Source organism: Chrysochloris asiatica, unplaced genomic scaffold (assembly GCF_000296735.1).
Source record: "Chrysochloris asiatica unplaced genomic scaffold, ChrAsi1.0 scaffold00044, whole genome shotgun sequence".
NCBI classification, from domain to species: Eukaryota; Metazoa; Chordata; class Mammalia; order Afrosoricida; family Chrysochloridae; genus Chrysochloris; species Chrysochloris asiatica.
Window position 1 is genome coordinate 10,173,217 of NW_006408562.1, and position 16,501 is coordinate 10,189,717.

A 16,501-nucleotide genomic window follows, 5' to 3' on the forward strand; every position below is an offset into this window, starting at 1 on the left:
TTGATCAATTTCAGATTGAAGAAGTTGATAGAATTCTTCTATTTTGTCCTCACTGGCTTTAGTGGTTGGTACATGAATTTGAATAATAGTGGCATTAACTGGACTTCCCTGTAGGTGCATGGATATTATCCTATCGCAGACAGCGTTGTACCTCATGACTGATCTGGATATGTTCTTTTTGACAGTGAATGCAACACCATTCCTCTTCAATTTGTCATTCCCTGCATAGTAAACCATTTGGTTGTCAGATTCAAAATGGCCAATACCAGTCCATTTCAGCTTACCAATGCCTAAGATATCGATGTTTATGCATTGCATTTCATTTTTGACAACTTCCAGTTTTCCCAGATTCATACTCCGTACATTCCGTGTTCCTATTTTCAATGGATGTTTACAGCTGTTTCTCTTCATTTTGAGTTGTGCCCCACCAGCAAATGAAGGTCCCGCGGGCTTTTCTCCCATGGGCTTTACTCCATTCGCGTCATTACGGTCAACTGTACTTTGAGGAGGCAGCTCTTCCCCAGTCGCATTTTGAGTGCCTTCCAACCTGAGGGGCTCATTTTCCGGCACTATATCTGACAGTGTTTCTCTGTTGTTCATAAGGTTTTCAGTGACTAAATATTCTGAAGTAATTCGTCACTCTTTTTTTCCTAGTTTGTCTTTGTCTGGAAGGTCATCTGAAACCTGTCCACCATGGGTGACCCTGCTGGTATTTAAAACACTGATGGCATTGCTTTCAGAATCACAGCAACTCGCAAGCCACCACAGTTTGACAAACTGACAGACGAGTGGTGGTGACATACAAGTGATGCATAAGGAGCTTTGGTAGTGTAGTGGTTATGACTCAGGCTGCTAACCGCAAGGTCAGCAGTTTGAATCTACCAGCTGCTCTGTGGGAAAAAGGAGGTTTTTTACTCATGTAAAGATTTACAACCTTGGAAACACTATACAGGGTCACTATGAGTCAGAACTGACTCCATGGCACGACCTCATTATACCATATGGAAAAAAATCCGCTTTTTTTAATGAGTAATATAAGCCTATATTATCTTCAAGACTGTGTCAGAACACAGGAACACTCAGGTCAAACTGAAAGCATGTCACTGGAACTGAGGACTGGACTCGGGCTAGGGTCTGACAGATGTCAAGGTCTGGGATGTGGAAATGAGAGGCAAGAGAGACTGACAGCTCATCAGCATCATGGTAACCTGGGGCCTACAGGGCAAGAGCTCAGCCCTAACCATACCCTGGCTTACAAGTGTTGTGAGGGCTACAGGCCCAGCTCTAATCACGCCCACTCTTGCCTTCCCATTTCCACTTAATGTCCGTGGTCTCAGAGTCTGCATTTGTAGGTGTGAGTTAACTTTGTTTTGTTAAGGAAGGAAATAGCATGGGACCATAGCAGTGAATAGCAACAGTATTAACAACAGTAACAGCAAAACAGTAATAGTAATAATGGTTGAAATTGATCACATACTCACATTTTAGGTTCCCTAATGAGGCCACTAATGTAGTTCTCTCATTGAATTTAGAGGGTCAGTGTCAGAATACTCAATACCATTGTCACCATTTTACAGATCAAGGAATGAGGCACAAAGGACTTAAGGGGCTGGTATAAAGTGACATGCATATTAAACAGTAAAGTAACAATCTCAAATCCAATTAGTTAACCTCAGGACCCTCTTCCTTAACCAATACAGATAATTCCCAAAGTGTCAATGAAAAATATAGGTATTTGGTCTAAGAGGAGAGTAAATTAAAAAGTATTTCCGCTATGGTTCCAGTTCATACACACATGGATTTATTCCTAATAAAATGTTGAAACGTGTCTGCATTCAGTAGATGACTGCAGACAAGTTCTCTCGGTAATACACATATCTTAGTCTCCTTAGGGTATCTTCAACAAAGGGTCTACTCTAAATCATGGCTCCGGGGGAGGGGATCTGATGGGCCAGGGAAATTCAAGGTAGAGAGGTTTAGTTCAGGCAACTTTTTAGGGGGATTCCAAAGGCACGAACTTGGTAAGTTTTTCTTGAAGAACACAGGGCAATTATGAGGGCTTATAATGAACAAGTTTTAAGGAAACTGAAAACAGCACTGATGAGAAAAGTGTCAGTTAAGTTGTGCAGAGCAATTGTTTCCAATCACAACAACGCACCTTCTCATTCTTCAAGGGGAAGAAGGGATGGCCCACAAGAACTTCACTGGAAACCCTGGTGTGGTGCTGTGGGCTAATGTGCTGGACTGAGAAGTCTGTTTGAACTGTAAGTTCGGCGGTTCAAGCTCCTTGGAAACCCTATACAGGGTCACTATGGGTCGAAACCAACTCAACAGCATTTAACAACAACCACAACTCTTTCTACTCCACAGACCTGAGCTTCCCCTTCACACTTCTTTGTTTCCAAAACTCAAAGAACTCTTCCAAGTAACATGATATGAGACCCTCGAGGATGTAAAAGCTGCTGTTTTGATGTGGGATAAGTCTACGAGCACAGAATTCTTTAAGGAAGGGTTAGAGAGATGGGAGATCACACCTCAGAAGTGTGTTCACCTAGATGGAATGTGTCAAGAAACAATAACTTCACATTTTGACATTTCTGTTTAGTTGAGATGCCTATGATTTGAATTTAAATTAATTTTTTTAAAAACTGAGCAAGAATTATTATTAGTTATATTTATTGTAGACTTTCTCAGAATGGTGAAGATGCAGATGAGCGCTAATTCCTGAAAAGGACTTGGGCCTGGCCTGAAAGGCTATGGTAGGTGGTCTCCTGCCAGTGCCCACCCTGCAATGCCCAAGTGTCACAATGCTTACTGAGTGGCTGTAACGTGATGAGCGCCTTCATGCCTAATGAGGTCTTCTGTGCATTGTATATGCACAGACGCACCCTGAGGATGCCATACCGCTAGCTCAGGGCTATGTGGACCTTTGGTTGGGACAATTTGACCTTGCTCTCCTTCTACAATGGAGAAAAGGGTACTGACTCTGTGGACGGTTGTGCTGTGCAGCTGTCTTGTTCACTTCAGAGTCCGAGGCTCCTGCTGGCCACACATCAGATTTCAGTCACGCTGGGCTACCAGCATTGGAATCCCACACTGCAAAGTTGGAAGCAGTCTTATAGTCTTACTCAAAAACCTTAAGTCAAATAATCAATGAAAAGGAGTACTGGTACTTCAAAAAGTAAAATTTTATATTAATATAATTTTATAGCACATTATTTTAATCACAAAGAAGAGACACCAAATCTATTTTAACGAGTTTTATTTATATCATGTTTATAAATGTATTTTTTCAGATATTTTTCAGTAACACAAACTAAGATCACTTGAGTCTAATAATTAATATGAAAAATGATCAGTCTGGCACATGCAAAAGAATGCCGAAACTCCATTCCTGTCAGCCCCTCACATTGCAAGATGATAGAGTCCTTCAGCTAGCATAGGGGCTACAAAGTCTAGTCTTTAGTCAGAAACAGTAGAGGTTTCCAAAGAGCTATTCTTCTATAGTGATGATAATAATATGACCATTTGTTGTTGTTTTATTAATAATCCCAGTCATCATTTAGTAGACACATCATGTAGTGCTTTTAGGTATTATGTGCAACTCAACCACGCCCTGGTTGGGAAATGAGGTCATTGGTTATCATTCAGGCTACCCACTGGGAAGCAGCAGAGTGATGTTGGCCTAACCTGTGTCGGCTGTGGACCAGGCTGCACTCTCCACCGCCATCTAGACAGGAGGCAATGGGACAGAAGAATTAGAAAGCTGCATCAGCCTTTTAAGGAGTTTTGCTAGCATAGTGGTTGAGAGTCGGGTTGCTAACCTCAAGGTCAGCAGTTCGAAACTACCAGCTATTCCATGGGAGACAAATGAGGTTTTCTGCTCCCATAAAGATTTACAGCCTTAGAAACCTTACAGAGGGTTGCTATGAGTCAGAACTGACTCCATAGCACATAACCACCACCAACAACAGCCTTTCAAGTTAAGAGCTTATATGAGCTAGAAGTCACCTCTAATTCTTACCACACCAGTGTTTACAAAAGAGACAAGTGGAGAGGTAGTGTAGAATAAAGTGCAAGCATTTAGACTGTCCAAATCTATTTCCAAAAGAAAAAAACTAAAAGTGGAAGCAACATTATACCATTTTAGAATAATGAGAACACCTAATTTTTTAAAAAACTTTTTCACATTTATTTGTAAACTATAATTATCCCATTGCCATTTAAAAATTATAAGCTCCCCAGATGCATATGAATGTTATATTTGAAGTTGAATCTTAAAATAGCTATCCTAAAGGATTTCGATATATTCCATAAGCAACCATGGATGACATTTATACACAAAAACGCCAAAGTCTTCAATTCTCCTGTATGATTTCAATAGCATTCAGAGATGAGCTGGCGAGAGCCCGAGTGTCTTTCAGAGAGCACTCCTCTCTGCTTTAGTCAGGGTTTAGCCTGCTGCCTCAGGGTCCTGTCTGTGGGACAGAGGATGAAGACGCAGGCCTTCCAGTGTGGCCTGGTAGAGATACATGGAGAGAGCTTACAGGGACCCCTGGTTTAGGCTCTGCCACAGTCCTGTGGCTGACTCCTTTGGATGCTGTAGCAGGAGGGCTGTTGCTAAGGCTTCCTTCCTTTGAACATCTCCTTTTGGAGAGAAGCCCTGACCCAGTCCACCAAGTCCTGGGGGAGACATTACAATGACATCCTGGGGCATCAGTTTGTCAGAGCAAAACAGCAGCTTCCTTGAGATTTCTTTTCTTTTCTTTCTTTTTATTTTTGTTGTTTGAATTTTCATTATAGTAATATACAGATAACAAAGTGTCTGAAATTTCAATCATTTTTATGTGTACAATCCATCTCCACTATTCATTTTTAAATTATATATAACTCTGAAGAGACGCTTAGTGCCCCCTAGACAGTGAGTCCCCTTTCCCACTACCTGTCAGCATAGCTTAACTCAATTCAGCATGGTCAAGACACTGTCTCCCAATGGCTGGGACCTCAAATTACCCAAGGTGAATCTGTGTGTAGTCAGAACTATGTCCATTGCTATGATAAAGTTGTAAAATGTGGATTCTTCCCCTACATGCTTTTAGTGACTAAATGTATTCTGAATTTAGTTGCTTAGTGACTTAGCAACAATGAGATGATTTGTAAGATATTACATAAAGAATTCAACATAACGATGTTAAAAAAAAAAAAAGAAGAAGAAGAAGAAAGGAAAGTTTGGTCAGTTGTCCCAAAACCATTGTGATATTATACTTTGAATACTATAATTAACTTGACTTCAGCAAGTACTGCTGAGCAAATTTTGTGTAAGATGTTGTGTGTTAGGGTATGCAGAGAAATCTGCACTGTGATCATCTTTGAATGCAGGGCTGGATCAGATCTTTATGCTACTTGTAGAAAATATTTCTTCATTACTTGTCCTTCAACTGAGCACGGTTGTTAAGAACTGTCTTGTTGTGACAAGGATCTTGTGGATGGCTTCACATTTCCACGTGTAGACCACCCCGCACTCAACTCGAGGCCCGGAGAATTCCTCCTCCAGACACTCACGTTTTATGTTAAATCCTGAACTTATTTTCATTTCTTCTAGTTTTCATAAATAGCACATTCTCTTTCTTGCTCTAGACATTTCTCCATCTTTTCTGTTGACGACACCAGCACCCATGATGATGATGATGCCTAGAGCAGAGATGATGCTTCCTAGACACTGTTGGGATGCTCTGCTCAAATGCCACATTGTAGGCTTTATTGTATTCCTACCATGTGGCACTGTGGGTTAATGCGCTGGACTGTAACGCCGTTTGAACTGCAAGGTCGGCAGTTCAAGCTCACCAGCCACTCCTTGGGAACCCTATACAAGGTCACTATGGCTTGGAACTGACTCAACAGCACTTAACAACAACAACAATCACTTAATAATAGTCAATATATTGCTCTCGAGGCACTTCATGCTTTGTGAGAAAATACCAAAGGAAAATGAAAAACAAAGGATACTGCAGTGAATTTACCACCTCTCACCTTCTGATTCTTTTACAGGGATCACAACTGTGTTGACAATGACGACCATCAACACTCACCTTCGAGAGACTTTGCCCAAAATTCCCTACGTCAAAGCCATTGACATGTACCTCATGGGCTGCTTTGTCTTTGTGTTCCTGGCCCTTTTGGAGTATGCCTTTGTTAACTACATTTTCTTTGGAAGAGGCCCTCAGAGGCAGAAGAAGCTTGCAGAAAAGACAGCCAAGGCAAAGAATGACCGTTCAAAGAGTGAAGGCAACCGGGTAGGTGGCACTGTAACTTGAGCACATATACTATTCAGGGACATCGCCTGTGCCTCACAGAGATTCAGTCACCACATGAGCTTTCGTTACCTCTGAAGTAGGAATTGTATGGTTTTGCTGACCCTAGTTTAAACTATTTCCTCTTGCAAGTCACTGAGTTTTACATAAAATCAAAAGTAGTGCAGAGCTGGAGAAGCAAAAATCTTCCAGTTTCTCATAAAAAGAACAGAACTTGTGGTTACTAAAAGTAATGAAACCCTAGGGTGGGAATCCCCAACATGGCACAAAAGTGTTTTGTCAAAAAGTGTGAACATTTACTTGCCTATAAAATGATGCCTTTGATCATTCAATACAGCACTGTTGTTTGCACAAGGGCAGCTGGTACAAGCCTCACACTCCCTTGTTGGACCACCATTCCCTCAGCGTGGCGTTTGCTCAGGGTCTGCACTGGCCCTGATCCCTTTCTGGTTTCATTTTGCAAGAAGACAGGGCCAGGTGAAGGAAGATTCAGACTACCTTAGGAAATCTTTGGGCTGTCTGTCTCTAAAGGAGATAATGGATTAAGAACATCTACCTTCAACCAGTTCAACACACTGTGCCATCCTTTCATTACAAAATAACTTGATTATTTTGATGCCCTGTGAGTTTATTTTTTTTAATGAAGCAATATTTTATTGTAATTATAAACCATACTTTACTGAAAGCACATTTTAGTTTCTGTGTAATTGCTTCGTTTTTGTCCTTCCACCTCTTTCATTGCAACAAAGTCTCAAATAGGTATTTCCACCAGTGAGCATATTATATTTGTTTTGACCTTCTTGGTTATTTGAATTCTTGTTCCTTACTGTGCTCTTAATGCCACCCCAAGCCTGTACCTTCAGGCCTGTGGCTAGCACATAGTGTGGACACAGGTTAATGATGCCTGACACAGAGAGCACACAAACAGCTTTCATTCTCTCAGCAAAATATAGTCAGAGAAACCCAGAATCTGTGAAGAAAGCTACGCTCTCCCACAGGCAAAATTATTCTAGATTTCTAAGTAGAAAATGGATTCAGTATCACATGTTTATTTTTCTAAACAGACCTACATGCTGCTATGAATACATAGAAACTAAAATTCCTCATTATTGCTTCCTCCATGTAGTCACACGTGTGTACACACACACACACACACACACACACACACACACACAAAATGCTGCTTCTCTAAATTCCATACTACACAGGCCTCTTAATTTCAACAGGTTATAAATTGTTAACTTTGTACTTAATGAATCTGTTTAGAACAAATTGCTTTGCTACAGAAATACCTTGAGTGTGAAATGCAAATAAATAATAACTAATTAAAAAACTCTAACATCCACAGGAATATTTAGCAGAATATAAATCTAAAGTTGTTGTTGTTGATGTTAAGTGCTATCAAGATAGTTCTGACTCATAGTGACCCTGAATAGGGTTTCCAAGGAGTGGCTGGTGAGCTGGAGCTGCCGACCTTGCAGTTCAATCCGACCTTGCAGCCCAGCACATTAACCCACAGCGCCACACCAGGACTCCATAAATCTAAATACAGAGGAAAACTTCATTTTATTCATAACTTAATTTTTATTGCTTGTTTTTCTGAGATTTTTTTTCCCCTTCTGTCATCTTGGAAGTTCTATTAAAGCATTTATGTGTTCATATTTTTAAATCATTTTTCACTGTGCATTAACTTGTAAGGGTTTTATTTGGCACATAATGCATGCATGCTAATTCTAAGTGTGTATTTGATACCAATAAAGGTCAACATTAAAGTTTTCCCCAACAACACCTAACAACGTAAGTGATATTTTTAATGTAGAAATGAATATACTAATACATTTGTATCAAGGATGAACAAAAGGAAAATGATAAGAAAAAATTCACAACTTGTATGCAAAACAGAAGTGGCGCTAGATTCAGGCCATGTGCTTCTGAGTTTACACAGCCTTCTGTGATGATTTACTCTACCTTTCAGTGGTATCGAGTGAAATGGATTGTTTCAGTGTGACCTCTGTACTGCTTTTTAAACACTAACCTCAGTGACCCCCTTTACGTTGTATGGGAATTGAACACCAAACCACAGAGGGCTGCCCTTCCACAACCACCAAGGAGCCACTTCATTTTGTTTTCAAAGACCACCTTATGGGCCCTGGAAGGCACCCACAGGACTGTGTACTCAGGGAATTTCAGGCTACCTAATAGCTACCTAATAGGTAGCCTGAGTGCCTTTGGAACTATGAATTAGTCATCAACAAAACTAAGAGTTGATTTTTTTTATATTTAGCAGTTATACAATACTCTGGAGTCCTGGTGTAGCATCTTAGGGTAAACACTCAATCTCAAGGTCGGTTTGAACAGCCAGGTCGACAGTTCAAACTCACCAATTGCTCCTTGCAAACCCTACACAGGATCACTACGAGTCAGAACTGATTCAACAGCACTTGAAAACAACAGTACTTTAACTTACTAGTTGACCCATGAATCCTCGAGTTTTTGACACAGTCACAAAATTTCTCTTCACATTAGAGGTGCAATATGTTGTTGTTAAGTGCCATTGAGTTTGTTCCAACTAAGAGCGACCCTGTATTCCAGGAGTCCTGGTGTGGAACTGTGGACTAATGTATCAGACTACAATGTCATTTGAACTGTAAGGTCAGAGGTTCAAGTTCATTAGCTGCTCCTTGGAAACCCTGTACAGGGTCGCTCTGGGTCAGAATCGACTCAAGGGCACTTAACAACAACATAGGGTTTCCAAGGAGTGGCCAGTGAACTTGAACTTCTGAACTTGCTGCCAAACCAACCTTGAAGTCCAGGAGCATTAACCCACAGGCATAGATAGATAGATAGAGATATATAGATCTATATAGTAGTGCGATATAAGTCTTAGCTATTTGTGCTTAACCCTTACTTATTCCAAGAGTTAAGTCTTTAGTTGAAATACAAATATTATTATTATAAGCTGTCTTACTTTTGTAAAGCTGCCATAAGAAAATACCAAAAACTGAGTGGCTTAAAACAACTGAAATGTATTGTCCCACAGTTCTGGATTCTCAAAGTCCAAATCAGGGGATCACCCATGTAAATTTCTTCTTGGGCCTCTGAGACAGGAGCCATTCAATGTCTGTCTCTTAGTTTCTGGATTTTTTGGTTTCCTTTTAGTTTTTTGTTGTTTGTTGGCATTTTGTTTATTTTTTTCTGACAAACCGTGTCATTCCTGTGCAGCTTGTAGATGTGCCATCATATAGTTGTATTCCTTCTGTGTTTGTGTCTCTTCCCCTCATTTATAAAACCCAGCCATATAAGATTAAGGCCCCCTCTAATCCTATATGACTTCCTTAACTGATATCTTCCAAGGAAGATCCTATTTCTCCAAACAAGGTCACATTAACAGCTAGGAGTGAGACTTCATGATGCCATTCAATCCGTAACACAAGCCTTGTGTGAACATTTACAAGTTTCTGAATTTCATGAGATGCTGAGGAATCAAAATTGCAGACTTCTTCTTGCTGAAGTGCGTGATTTCATTCTTCTAGGGACAAATAATGTCTTATTCTTCTAAAATGGGAGTATGTTACTTATTTAGAAGCTTGGAGGTAAGTAGGTAATTAAATATCACCTACATGCCAATCTGGTGACAGATTCTAGGAAAAAGCGAACATCCCTCTGATGTATTTTGCACTAGATGTTTTCAGTCTTTGTGTGTTGACATCTGCCAAGGTTATACCGCAGGGAGAAAAACTGCACTGAAACCAGTAGTTCCATTTATAGCAGATATATGCACCCGAACCCTTCAAAATAAGGATCATTCAGGAAAACACTTAAAAATTCATGGTCACCTGTTGTTCTCTGTGGATCATTTCTGTCGTGTATTTCACTCACAAGGATCCCAATCTCTGTCAAGATTTAAATTCTAGATGACAATAAAACATCAGCATCACTTTGGATATATGTTTTTAAAGTTTCCAGTGCCTAAGATTAAACCAATTTTAGCAACATCTTATTTCTGGGGAAAAAGTTTTTAGTAATTTTGGTATACATTTTTTAAAATAGTGGTTTTTGCTTAATACGTCAGTACAAAACAATCAAGTGAAGCAGTCAAATTATTTTTCTCCATTGTTAAGTGCCATTGAGTCTGTTCCAACTCATAGGGACTCTGGATAGGGTTTCCAAGGAGCAGCTTGTGGATTTGAACTGTTGTCCTTGTGGTTAGCAGTCTAGTACTGATCCCAGCACCACACCAGGACTCTAAGATCTTATTACTTCCCTGTATAGTCAGACTCCTTTCAACATTAGCATAATTGTTACGTGTCATACGTTATTATTTCTATTATAATGCAAGAATTCACCTGCTCTGAAATAAACATCGTGTTATAGTGTATTGTTTCTCGGACCTACTTTACCTGAGTTGTATTCTAAAGCTACTAAAAGCTAGTCATAAAGGTCTGAGCACTAGGGAATACACAGTTCTCTACCAATACTACTAATTATGCACAAAATTGAGGTGCTCCCCAGTACTCAGGTCTCCTTCATCGATACCCAAGGGCACAGACTTGGCCTCATTAATGTATAGAGAGCATTCATTGCCTTTCCAACCCTCACTGCTAAGAAGACTTCCCTATCAGGATGGACGCCATGCAGATGTCAGTGACAGTGGTCACAAAAGCAACAGTCTCCTGTGCTGGAAACCTCATGCTATGAAACCACTGCCTCTTGGATTGTGGTTCTAGTCCATTAGTTGGCCTTCCTCAAAACACTTTAGACTCTTTATACCTTTGATTGTTTTTCTTGCCTTCTGCATGGAAGATTTCCACTCCTCCTTTGAGGAACATTGTTGTTGTTCCGTCAAAGGACATTGCTGTTGTTAAGTGCCGTCAAGTCAGTTCCAACCCATAGTGACCCTGTATAGAGTTTCTGAGGAGTAGCTGGTGAGCTTGAGCTGCTGACCTTGCAGTTCAAATTGACCTTGCAGTCCAGTGCATTAACTGACAGCACTACAAAGGGCATTGCTCCTCCTAAAGTTTCTGTATCTTCTATGTGTATTAGCTTTGATTGCTGCCATAACAAATTTTCACAAACTTAGAAGTTTAAAACCACATCCATTTAGTTTCTCTCAGTCTTCAAGTTACAAGTCTGCTACAGTATGTCTTACTGGGTCCTCTGCTTGCCATCCAACAGGATAGGAGCCAAGATACTGACAAATTGTGATTCTTTCTAGTGGCTCTGGAGGAAACCCACCTCCGGCTTCATTAAGTTTGTTGGTCAATTCACTGAGATCCCCGTGTTTTTGTTCTATGTCAACAGGGACCTCCCTCACCTCCTATAGTCTGCCCATATCTCTCTCCTGCTTTCCTTGTGGCACCTCCAACAAAGGTGGTAGAGCCCCTTTCACACTTCAGATCTGTATATAGTCACCCCCACTGCATCTTTCTCTTTGCTTGTAGTCAGAGAGACTCCTCTGCTTTTAAGAGCTCACGTGCAAGTATATTGGGTCCACCGATGTAATATTATCCTATGATCCATAACCTTAATCATATCTGCAAAGTCTCTGTTGCATGTAAGCTAACATTTTCGTAGCTTCTGGAGGGGGTAAGGCATTGACAACTTTGGGGACCACTACTATTCTGCCTATGGAGTACTGGTGTGGCACTGTGGGTTAAAGTGCTGGACTGCAAAGTCGCGTGAATTGCAAAATCGGTGGTCCAAACTCACCAGTTGTGCCTTGGAAACCCTATACAGGGTCACTATGGGTCAGAACTGACTCGACGGCACTTAACAACAATAATTCTGCCTACCTGCTACATACTTCTCTGTCCCTAAACACAACTGAGTGCCCATTCGTGATGTTTCTAAACCATGATCTCAGAGTTTTGTGGGGGTTTTGGTATGTTTTGCCAAAGCTTGAGTGGTCCTGGACACTTACAGCCCTGCTTGTATTTGTGTCACATTTGGTGTTGGGCAGTTGTCTCATCTGTGGCTGGGACAGGTCAGAACTCAGTACAGGGATCTGCTGCTCAGGGGGCTTCTTCTCAATCAGGGAGCCCTCCTCAGCTGGCTTTCTACACATCTAGCTGAGCATCTTCAGCAAAATTCAGATGATGGGAAAACATAAATATAAATAATGGTGTGGCGCTGCGAATTAATGCGCTGGATTGCAAGACCGGTTTGAACCACAAGGCTGGCAGTTGAAGCTCACCAGTCGCTCCTTGGAAACCCTATGCAGGGCTGCTATGAGTTATAACCGACTTGATGGCACTTAACAACAACAAATGAAAGTCTCACACAGGAAGCAGTCGAGGCTTATTCTAATTATATATAGAGAGACCTGAAACCAAATGAACAGATACAAATGATAAGCCTGGAGTCCTGAGCTTCAGAGGAAAGGATAGAAAAATGGATTGAATACTTACTAGGAGAAGAAGCTGAAAAGAGGTGACAAAAATGGAGGCAGAAAGGTGAATTGTGCTGGCTGGCCAGACACAGTACAGCTGTCTTAAACTATCACCAGGGCCTTTGGAAGCAGGTACAGGCCTGACAATGCAAGTACAGATCTGTGACTGGCAAGGAGAAAGGTGGGCTTCTTTCTTGTTCTCCACACCCCAGGAGACCAGAGGTGTGGCCAGTACACCTCCAGCAGAACTCCTATTATCCTGGTAGCTGTGAGCTGCATTACTGTGGGTCAGGGACTAGCTGGAGCACCTCCATACCTGGATCCAGGTAAGCCCTGACCCAGACCTGGAGAATGTACAGAGTAGATCCTGGCCAGTTTTAGACAAGTGGGAACTCTCATAAGCAACCATCATGCCCCTGGCTACTCTCTGAGCTTGACAGACCCTAATCTAAGCTACTTGGTTCCTGCCCTGTTTTCTGTTTTTCCTTTCATTGTTTCTGTTTATTTTTCCTTCTCCTCCTCCTTCTATTTCTTCTTCTTCCTCCTCCTCCTTCTTATTCTTTCCCTTCCCTAGTTTTTATCTCCAGTTTCATTTTTTGCCTTCTGTTTCATCCTCCAGCCCCCAAATTCCTTCCATTTTTGTTTTTGTTTCCTCTTGACCTTTGTCCCTCTGTTTTGTTTAGTGTGTTTCTTTCTTATTATTTTCTCTAGTTTTCTCTTCCAGCTTTATTTTTTTATTACTTGCTTTATATTTTTAGTTACTATATTCTTTTTCCTTTCTGCTGCATTTTTTTCTCCTTTATTATTTTCTCATTTCACTGTTGTTTCCTTGTTTGTTTTGGTTTGTTCTTCTTGTGTGTGTGTGCCTGTGTGTCTGTGTTTTCCCTGCTTGCTTCATCCAATGGGAGAAATGATCGGACTCCTAAACCCAGTCATAATAGTACACCTGGTAGCCCAACCTACCAAAACAAAAGTCATTACCAACATGCCACCTGATCAATGATGGACAGTAGCCAATATCAGCCAACCCCCCCAAACTGAGCTGCACATGTGGGGAGCAGTGAACTGAGAACACGTTTCATTCTTTAATCACACCCACCAGAAGTCTGTGAGAAGTCTTAGCGTGGGTTATTGGGCTGAACTGCAAAGTCTGTTCAAGCTCACCAGCTGCTCTTCGGAAACCCTATACTGGGTCACTATGGGTTGGAACGGATTCAATGGAATTTCACAACAACAGCAACAGCAAAGAACACACCAACATACATCTTAAATATAGATATCACACCACAATGTCTCAAAGATAACAGTCTATGTCAATTCACACAAAGAAACAAGACAGAGTGGTTCAAATAAGTGACCAAGACAGAGTCATAAAACATTTCTAAGGAAGAAAAAGTATTGGAACTACCTGAGAAAGAATTCAGAAGAATGATATTTAGGTACCTTCAACAGATTGAGAGAATGTTAGAGAAAAGCAAGGAGAACGCTGGGAAAACACTACAAAAACTACGAGACAAAAGAAAAACTGGGAGCAATACGAAACCTACAAATAGAAATCTGGAAATTTAATACCAAGATTTTAGAAATACATAAGACATTGAAAGGGTAATGGAATGGATCTGAATCAGTGGAAGCTCACATTAATAAATTTGAAGAATAATCTATCAAGAGACAGGATCATGCAGAGACCAGGCGACTGTGCGGTGGAGGGGTCAGGGGCATGGTAATCACCATCAACCAGGGCCCTATGTCCTAATCTCTTGCTTTCTTCTGTTTGTCTGTGTCCCTCCCACCTTCCTGCACACAGGAGAGAGAGCTGAAGTGGGACTGGGGCGTGTCCAAACTGCTGCCCTGCCTGTGGCTTGTCTGCACCTATTTCTGGAGAGGTTACGGGGCAGTGGGTGGTCTCAAAGGTACACAAGTCCCAACAGCACTGGAGACCATCCTGACTCCTCAGTTGGCACCTCTAGACTAACAGTGAATGTTTGATTACTACTAATGGGTGTGAGCAAGTTAGATGTTTTGTACCAGAGACTTCTCCTTACAAAACTTTGATTCAGAGGATTGGGAAGGCCAGAGGATTTCAAAAGACTGTTTGAATTCAGAAAGATGATTGGAAATCAAGAAAGATGCCAGCATCTGGTTTCATGTGATTATCCAGAATACATTGATAAGATTGTATAGAATACAATCTTATCAATGTATTCTATAAAATCCTAGATGGACATTTTATTTCTCCAGTGTCTCATTATGTGCTTGATGTCATACTAATTGAATCTATTATTACAAAGTTGAGAGAATGAGTGAGAAAACTGTAGATGAAATGAAGGAAAGCACAATCAATACTTTAGGAGAATGTGGGAAGTCACTGCAAGAACAGATTAACAAAATAAATGAAAAAACTTGACAACATAAAAATTAAAAAAAACAAAACAGTGAAAAGACTAATATTAAGACTTCAGAAACAGATAATACATTGAAAGGGCAAACAAGGTCAATTGAATCAATTAAAAACCATGTTGTTGTTGTTGTTGTTATGTGCCGTGGAATCGGTTCTGACTCATAGCGACCCTGTACAAGGTTTCCGAGGCTGGAAATCTTTACGGGAGCAGAAAGCCTCATCTTTCTCCCGCGGTGTGAGCTCTAATGCAAATCTCTCAATACTCATCTACAAGAGGAACAGTCAGTAAACAGAACAACAACAACAACAAAATCTGAAGACAGCCTATCAAGACGAATAACTTACCTGTGCTTGGAATTCCAGAACAGGAAGAAATAAAAGAAAAAAACAGAAAATTATTGAAGAGTTGTTGGAAAAAACTTCCCCAATAACATGAAAGATAGACATTCTGGAAGTGGCATGAACTCCATATAGGATAGACCTTTAAAGAAAATCTCTGATACATATTATAATCAAATTTTTCAAAACTACAAACAAGGAAATAATACTAAGAGTAGTTTGAGAAAAATGAAAAGTTATCTACAAAGGAGATCTAATTAGATTAAGCTCTGATTTCTCAGTAAAAATCTGGTAGGCAAGAAGACAATGGGATTACATGTATGAAACTCTGAAAAAAACAAAAAAATCTGCCAACCAAGAAACATATACCAAGCAAAATTTTCCCTTAAATATGATGGTGAAATTAGGACATTTCTAGATAAACAGAAATTAAAATAATTTGTAAAAACCAGACCGACTGTACAAAAAAATACTAAAAGAAGTTCTTTGGATTGAAAACCAACAGACACCGAGTTTACATAACACACGTAACAATATCATCCAGAACTCAACCCAGATATAAAAGTATCCAAAATAAAACCAACCTACGAGACTAGTAATAGGGAATCAGAGTCAACAGTTTGCAACAACAACAAAACAAAGTAAAAAGAGGGAATAAAATCGTTACAGAAATTCCAAATGAAGAGGAAAACAATTTTAAGTAAAAATTTAAATAAATAAATATAAACATAACTATAACTGTAAATGTTGTTTATTGGTCCAGTGGTGAGGATTTTTGTTTTCTTGACATTGAGATGCAATCCACACCGAAGGCTGTGCTCTTCGATCTTCATCAGTAAATGTTTCAAGTCCTCTTCGCTTTCAGCAAGCAACGTTGTATCATCGGCATATCGCAGGTTGTTAATGAGTCTTCCTCCAATCCTGACGCCACATTTTTCTTCATAGAACCCAGCTTCTCGTATTACTTGCTCAGCATACAGGTTGAATACGTATGGTGAAAGAACACAACCTTGTTGCACACCTTTCCCAATTTTAAAACATTCAGTGTTCCCATGCTCTGTT

At 40.3% G+C, this 16,501-nt stretch overlaps 1 protein-coding gene across 2 annotated transcripts in view; it reads left to right on the forward strand.

The window, feature by feature from the left end:
* Positions 1–16,501, forward strand: part of GABRB3 (gamma-aminobutyric acid (GABA) A receptor, beta 3) — a 329,602-nt gene that overhangs the window by 296,831 nt on the left and 16,270 nt on the right. The window contains exons 8-9 of one of the 2 annotated variants that reach the window (XM_006861877.1): positions 6,049–6,293; positions 8,971–8,976. In XM_006861877.1, coding sequence (XP_006861939.1) covers positions 6,049–6,293; positions 8,971–8,976 — 251 coding nt within the window. The remainder of the gene's footprint in view (positions 1–6,048; positions 6,294–8,970; positions 8,977–16,501) is intronic. The other variant, XM_006861876.1, reaches the window with a different exon arrangement.